Raw genomic sequence first — 8,187 nt, 5'->3', positions numbered from 1 at the left:
AAGGATGCACCCTCGGACTCACAAGGTAAGCTCTTCTCTCTAAAAGAAGACACTCAAAACCCTAGATACTTTCTAACTTGACCGTCGGAGCGTTCTTCCGGGAGCACCCTCCCGGGAAATGGCTGACGGCCTCTCTTTCTTGTGATCTTGCAAAGAAAATGAGGAACCTGATTCAGTAGCACTAATCCGGTTGAAGCCAGGTCACATCATTAGTCATATTTAATTTTTTAAAATTCAACAAATTAGCAATTAATGGTCCCTGATTAATCCTCCGATAAATTTCCGCCTAACCGATTAATCTCTTGACCCCAGTCCACCGACTAGCTAACGTCGAACGTTTTTTACAACATTGGCAAAAAGAAATGGTCCCAAAGAGTTGTCTTGTTGAACTTCAATAATGGACCAAATATGTTTATCTCCCGAAAACAACATTGCTACCTAACCATATAAGAATTCTATCCACAAAGGAATGGAATGATAATGTCACCCCACCCGATCCCAAATTGAAAATCAATAAGCTATTGTGTCATTTCTTTAACAACACCGAATTTTTTTAATTTTTTTTTACTAGAAAACGATTTTTTTAACTATTCATGCAATTATCCCAAAACGCTCTCACGTAAAATTAGATGTACTAATAAATTTTCAAATTCCTTTTTTTTTTCTTGGCATATAGTGATATTTATCAAAATTTTAAGGCGGTGGTCTCTGCATCCGCGACAGCGAAGCACAAATCGGAAATTCAATATCGTAAATTCGTAATGCAGGATTACGCAATCTAATAAAAGTTGTCTTCTTCAATTAGATTGATTGATTGTCGATTCTCTCGAAATAATTAATCTCCAAGTTTCCACGATTTATTTGGCGCTTTTGATTTGATAAGTTTTTAAAATCCGAGCGATCTGAATAATCATGTCCTACGCTTATCTCTTCAAGTACATCATCATTGGAGATACAGGTAATTTGCTTCAATTCTGAATCGTCTTTTGTTTTCTGATTATTTATCATTGTTTCCTCTTTTTATCAAATCTGTGTCGATCGCATTCTCAAAACAATAGGAATGCCGGTTGTTTATGAGATTATTCAGGCTTTTTTTAATTTTCAAATTATGTCCTCAAACTTTTCTGATCAATTGAAACAACGTCAGAGTAGTTGGCTTATTTCAATGGAATTTTTAGGTAACAGAATATTTTAGAGACTGTGACTTGAATCATCGATCTCTTTCAGATCCAAATTTTCTGAATCCGTTACCCACTTTTGCCGAGGATCAAGTTCTTTCTAAAGGAATTTTATCATCAGGAATCTTAATCCCATACATATGTCTGGAATCTGAAATTTTATCTCTTTAAAGAAACTAGATTTTTGTTTAGATATGTACAGTGCCACGTCCTACACACATCAACAAACGGAAAAGCTTAACAAACCTCAGTAAAACTTTCTCACAACGGTTATTTATAGTATCGATCTGTAGAGTAAAATGAATAAAATAATATCAAAAATATGAAAAACCTCTGCCTTTTGAGCTCGTAACGTTACAAGCAATGTCAAAAAAAAAGCTCCCAAAATAATTTTTTGCATCTTTATGTGTCCGATTAATGTAATTTGTGTTATGTTTGTCAAGTCACACAGCTAGTTTTTTTTAGTTTGTCATGTTTGGCAAATAAAATAGTAGCTTGTAAGCTAGTATTTTAAAAAAACTATTCAGACTAACGTTTCAATTATACCCTTTTATTAATTATAAGTAACACAATCTTCTATATGCCTTTTTATGTCATTTTACATATTTAAACTAGTTTTATCAAACGTTATTTTTTATAAGCTAGCTTTTCATCTATCAGTTAGTCGTTTAGTGACATAATCCAACTGATGTCTGTAGGGGTGGGGAAGTCATGCCTTCTTCTACAGTTCACAGACAAGCGTTTTCAACCAGTCCATGACTTAACCATTGGTGTTGAATTTGGAGCCAGAATGATCACAATCGATAACAAACCAGTAAAACTGCAAATTTGGGACACGGTTTGTAAATAAATGTTCCTTTTCTTTTCTTTTCTTTTCCTTTTATAATGAATTCACTCATTTTTCTTATTTTCTACTTAATCAGGCTGGCCAAGAATCATTCAGATCTATAACAAGGTCTTACTACAGAGGCGCTGCTGGTGCACTTCTGGTTTATGACATCACCAGGTTATATAATATATCTTTTTTTTATAAATGAATTCCATTTTTTATTTTTATTTATTTTGAGATGTTGTTAATTGTATGAAACATGCAGGAGGGAAACATTTAATCACCTTGCTAGCTGGTTGGAGGATGCAAGGCAGCATGCAAATGAGAACATGACTGTTATGCTTATTGGTAATAAGTGTGATCTTGCACACAGAAGAGCTGTCAGCACTGAAGAAGGAGAACAGTTTGCAAACGAACATGGTCTCGTGTTCATGGAAGCGTCTGCAAAAACTGCTCAGAATGTTGAGGAGGTGATAATTCATAAACACGATAAAAACAAAGTCTTCCATGATGTTCTAGAATCTTCCACGGCATTCTAAAATCGTTTTGGGTATTCTAGAACATTCTAACATCTTTTAGAAATTTTTTCTTGCTATCAATCAATATTGGGTTTTGTTGTAGGCATTCATAAACACAGCTGGAACAATCTACAAGAAGATTCAAGATGGAATATTTGATGTATCAAATGAGGCAAGTCCAATTTTGTTTTTATCATTTCCAAATTATATTTGTGAGCTAAATTAAGGTATGTATTATTTTTTAATTGAATATTGGCAGTCTTTTGGAATTAAAGTTGGATGTGGTGGCAATCCGGGGCCTTCAGGAGGAAGAGATGGATCTGCTTCTCAAGTTGGTGGCTGTTGCAGTTAAAAAAATTATCAGTAAATCAACTAACTCTTCATTAGATGCTGTAATTCTTCCATCACACACACACACACACACTTGTCAGGGACTTTTGCGTCCTTCAAAAAGGAAACTACTGTGAGACAAAAGAAAGAAAAGTAGGTTGAAATCTTGCTATATTTGTAAGTTGTTTTAGTTTTTATATTTAAATAAAGATTTTGTTCATGGGCTGATGCAGTCTAAAAAAAAGGTCAAATGTACGAGCTTGGTTTTTAAGTTCTGTATGCAAATAGCATATCTGCTTATAACATAATTCTGTTACTTTTGTCTAATTTAATTCAACTAACTTGCACCAAGGATTATTTTGAGACAAGAAAACACGTTGATGCATGTATTAAAAATTCACAATTTCTACTCATTTTACTTATTAATTTCTTATACATGTTTTGTCATCTCTAATTATAAGAGCTCAATTTGTGGTTGATTATCAGATACTCCCTTCGTCCTATATTTATATCCAAATAAGAGTTACTTACAGTGCATATGTGTGTTCATATCTGTATCATTTTTCTTATTTTTCTTTATGTAAATTCAATTCAAACGAAACTGGAACAACGTTCTTGATGCAGCCATTGGTGGTGTAGCTGTGCATAAAATAACTACAAGTTAAAAAAAATAAAAATAAAATAACTTCTTGATTGTTCCAAGCTTTTGACAAGAACAGCATCATCCCCAACATCCGCTCTTTTTTAATCGATTCAAATCTCACAGATATGTAACCAATCCCATACATAAAATACACTTACTGAAAAAATGTAAGCATATCAAGAAATGCATCTGAAAACACAACTTTCTTTATTTATATGTGACAAACACATCCAAGTGTTTTTTTTATGACAAAAAAGGGAAAATAGCAACAATACAGATCCGATACACGTGTTGAACTGAACAAAACCATATTGGCTTTGATACCTCAAAGTTCTATTCATCGAGTCCAAATCTTCTCCTCAAGAATTGAACAAAAGCAAGGACCTTTAGCGAATCAGGAAGACTGTTGGACACACTCTCCTTGTTCTCAAAGCACCTTTTACCCCAAGCAATCAATTTTGGGAAGTCTTGTTGTATGTTCAATTTCCCATATGTTTCATAGGAATGAAACCATGAATGAAATGGGATCAAAGACACATCAACGTATCCGAAACTCTCACCTCCAAAGTAAGGCTTCTCTCCAAGTTCTCCTTCAATCAGTTTAAGGGAATTGATAAACTCTTTCCTTGCTGCCTCATGTTCTTCCCCTATTGTTGTGTACAACTTCCTCCCAATTTGGAATACCTACATTTCCTTATACGATGTTAGAGAAAAGATTCGATAATCTAAGACCATTTCCCTTGAATACAAGATTCGAACAAACATTGACTTGTTTCATATATAGGAAGTTGCATCAAAACAGGTACGAAGTGAATTTCTTGAATATGTAGTCATGGATTCAAGAAAGAAAGAAAGAATCCCAGATGCAAAGTTACACCCAAAGTAAACCAAATGGGGTTTGAGTTGTTTAGGTTAAGAAATGATATCAAAACAAGAAAACACCCAAAACATTCTTCATGAGTAATTAATGGCCATCTTGTGATTTTTTCAATTACAAGTTCTTGATCTGCCTTTAACACCTTACAATCACTGGAAATCACCATAGGATTTCTGAAATTGTTTTATAATGAAATATGTAGATCTGGGTTGAAAATTAAATCAAAACGCACGTTCAAAAGATTTAGGAGGACCAAAATTAAATTGTTTGCAATAGTCTTGAAGGAGGGAATCAAAACGTCAACTATAAACCCTGGTAAGTAGAAGATAAAAAACCAAGAAAGGTCAAAAGTTACCTTCTTATCAATGAAGTCAGCCCAAAACCTGGCACGAGCTTTGTCGTAAGTATCAGAAGGAAGCAATGGAGCTTTATCTTTCCAGACTTCATCGATATATTCAACAATGATGTTTGACTCGCAGATCGGTTTGCCGTTGTGGATGAGAACCGGAACCTTCGTGTGAACCGGGTTCATGTCCAAGAGAAGCTGACTCTTACTCCTCAAATCCTCTTCTCTGTATTCGTATGAAACACCCTTCTCAGCAAGTGCGATCCTGACCCTCATCCCATACATGCTTGCCCATAGATTCAGTAGAATCACTTCTTCTTCTTGTTTCGCCATTGTTAGGTTGTTGGGAATATTCAGTATTCACTACGTGTCTATGTATAATATATGCGTAGCGGCGGACCAGACAAAATCCTAGGGTAGGTATGTGGAAGTGTGCTACACTTCGAAAGAGTGAAACATATCTCAGGTTTGCGATTAAAAATGTATAAAAGTGAATTAGTTTATAAATTTGTTTGGAATGTATTTATATACTGTATTAGTTAATATGGACGTTAGCAACAGTGTAATCGTTGGTTACAAGTATACTTCTTGTTTATTCCATATTACCCACCATTATTATTTTATTAATCTACAGTTCTCGTTTTCCGGTCATCTGTTCTCACACGCGTAGGTCAATCGACCATTTACACATACATATCGTCTCTGTTGATCGGGCAAATGATTTCTTGTATTGTATAAATTTACTTGATGATTTTTCACACTTCGTCTGGACATTCCCATTACAAACTAAATCTCAAGTATTTACCATCTACCAACAATTTCATACACAAATCCAAACCCAATTTAATCGCAACATCAAAACCTTACAATGTGACAACGGTAGAGAGTTTAATAACTCCCCGCTCCAACAATTTTTCCTTAAAAGCGGTACTACATTTCATTTTACATGCCCTTATACTTCACCACAAAATGGCAAAGTTGAAGGAATAATTTGCACTTTAACAATATGATTAGTACTAGCCTTCTCCAAGCATCTCTACCCCCATCTGTTTGGCATTACGCTCTATCATCAGCCACATATATTATTAGTATATTACTTTCCATTGCCATTTAAAACAAAACACCAACCAGAATTCTATACCTATGCAAACCCACCTACACTCACCTACGCACCTTTGAGTGTCTATGTTACAGAATATCTCCACCACCACTCAAAATAATCTCACTCCTAGATCCATTCCTTCCATCTTTCTTGGTTACCCGAACAATCACCGTGGTTATCTATGCCACACTCTTTCAACTGACAAACCAATCATATCCCGTCATGTTACTTTTGATAAGAATACATTTCCTTACCAAAATCGTTTCTCATATCCCTCCTTCTCTTATGACTTTCTCGATAATCCACCACTCTCCCCTTTTCTAAATATTCTTTATCACATGTCAAATAATATCACTCCACCTTCATAATCGAGCCCCACTTCATCTCCTGTTACTTAGTCAAAAAGTTCTATCCCAAACAACCATGTTTGAGTTTCAACTAGCCCTCATGTTGGTTCATCCAATTCGTCACCCCCACCAACTAACTCCACAACTGTTTTTCCGATCCACTCTCCGATCGCTCCTACAAATCCCTTATTGCCGACAACCCCACGAAGTATTATCCACACCCGCTCCCATAATGGTATTACTAAACCCAATCCTAAATATGATTTATCCTATTAATCTATATAATAAAGTGAATATTGACTGTAATATTTTCTACCCTCTCATTCATATATATATATATATATATATATATATATATATATATATATATATATATATATATATATATATATATATATATATATATATATATATATATATATATGTTAAAGTGTTTTTTACATTTATTGTGTGCTACAATGCACCAATAGGAATTTAGTAAAATTATATTATTATTTAATTAAATAATGATAGATATTAAATGGTTTCCATAATTATATTGATATTAAATGATATCCATAATTATAATTTTCTCTTTATGGAAATTAATTAAATTCGTCATTAATGTCAGCAATAACATTCTTTCAGAATGAATTCGTATCTAGGTTTTTATGTCAGCAACAACATTATTTCAGGACTCACTCACTTAAAATTAAGGTGGGGAGGACTGTTGACTGAGCGACTCCGCCCTAAATCCACAACCAAACAAGGAACAGGAAATGAGGCGGCATTCACTCACTCTAGGTCTCTCCATCTCAATTATACATAGCCGTAACGTATATATCTAGCCATTATAGTTTTACCTGATGAAATTTTAAATTTTATAACAGTGCTGCGACTTTCGCCTTAACGGGAGAGTAATTACATTTAGAATTAGCCTTTTAATGTTTTCGGTTAGTTATCTGAGATTGAGAGACGTACCAAAAATCTACTGGGTTCCTTGATGCTTCTCTCCAAGCATTAGAGTTAGACTCCTCCTGTGTCCTTGTCTTTTCTTTCCGTTGGAAAGTCCTTCTTGAAGTGTCCAACCTCACCACATAAACGGCAAACTGTATTGGTCGCCACATTGGTGGTTGATGTAATAAACTCAACTGGGGTTCTACAGACGCGAGCGGTATGCCCCTTCATATTGCACCTAGCACAATAGAGTTCCCGACATACACCATGATGGTGGTAGCTACACTTGTTGAAGTGGGGAAGGATTCCTAGGTATGGTCTCCTTGAAGTCGGAATGGAAGGGTTGGCAGGGGTATTGACTGTCTCAGCTCGTTGCCCTTCGGAAGGTCCTTGAGCCGAGGTACTTCCTTCCTCGTTCTTGAGATTTCTCTTCAGTGGATTTGGCTGAGGTTCTTGGGTGGCTGGGTAGGCAGGTGTTGGTTGTTGTTGTCCATTACTATGATCGGAATTTCCGATAGGGCTCTTGCTAACATTGGCGTTGTTAACATTCAGTTGATCCATGACAGCTGCTACGGCTGCCGAGACTGCAGCTTGGAACATAGCTTCATCGAGTAGGAGAGTCGGTTTCTTGCCAGCAGATGGGTTACGCTTCTTCGGAGGCATAGTTTTCCTACACGGAAAGGAACACAGCTGGTGAGAGACGATGGTTAACCCTGGACGTATATGTCCTTACAATATTAGGCATAAATTTTTCCCGTGCTTTGGATATTGGTTGTCTGAGTGTCGACCTACATCCCTATGATGTAGTCCGGGTATTCAAGGTATGAGTATGAGTATCAGAAGAGCCATAAGATGGGAGTCGTTCCTACTAAGTTACCTTTATACTGGGAAAGGTTTCACTCTCCGGCTTGGAAAGATTTGAGAACAGTTCGGAACGAAGACCGCGGGAAGAAAGGCTCATGAAGACTTATGGCTAAACATCCTCAATAGAGGTGTGGGGATCCGCTCTAATCGTATTACTTGCAACGGGAAAAAGGCGATTTACCTAACACATAGTGTGAGTAGTGTAATCACTAACTCA

The 8,187-nt window shown here is 35.8% G+C and overlaps 2 protein-coding genes across 2 annotated transcripts; one reads left to right on the top strand and one right to left on the bottom strand.

Moving 5' to 3' along the window:
• The first annotated feature begins 511 nt into the window (after positions 1–511).
• LOC111912476 (ras-related protein RABB1c) lies at positions 512–3,192 on the top strand. Its single transcript, XM_023908215.3, has 6 exons — positions 512–958; positions 1,877–2,016; positions 2,102–2,184; positions 2,273–2,477; positions 2,629–2,697; positions 2,785–3,192. The coding sequence occupies exons 1-6, from the start codon at positions 913–915 to the stop codon at positions 2,875–2,877; spliced, it is 636 nt and encodes a 211-aa protein (XP_023763983.1). The 5' UTR covers positions 512–912; the 3' UTR covers positions 2,878–3,192.
• Positions 3,193–3,682: 490 nt separating this feature from the next.
• On the bottom strand, positions 3,683–5,196 carry LOC111912475 (probable glutathione S-transferase). Its single transcript, XM_023908214.3, has 2 exons — positions 4,731–5,196; positions 3,683–4,182 (listed from the first exon to the last, which is right to left on the bottom strand). Exons 1-2 carry the CDS (start codon positions 5,052–5,054, stop codon positions 3,832–3,834), a joined length of 675 nt encoding a protein of 224 aa, XP_023763982.1. The 5' UTR covers positions 5,055–5,196; the 3' UTR covers positions 3,683–3,831.
• Between the last annotated feature and the right edge of the window lie 2,991 nt (positions 5,197–8,187).

Source organism: Lactuca sativa, chromosome 5, assembly GCF_002870075.4.
Source record: "Lactuca sativa cultivar Salinas chromosome 5, Lsat_Salinas_v11, whole genome shotgun sequence".
Classification (NCBI taxonomy): domain Eukaryota; kingdom Viridiplantae; phylum Streptophyta; class Magnoliopsida; order Asterales; family Asteraceae; genus Lactuca; species Lactuca sativa.
The sequence above is the reverse complement of the archived record's forward strand: the minus strand, read 5'-3'. Positions and strand labels throughout refer to the sequence as shown.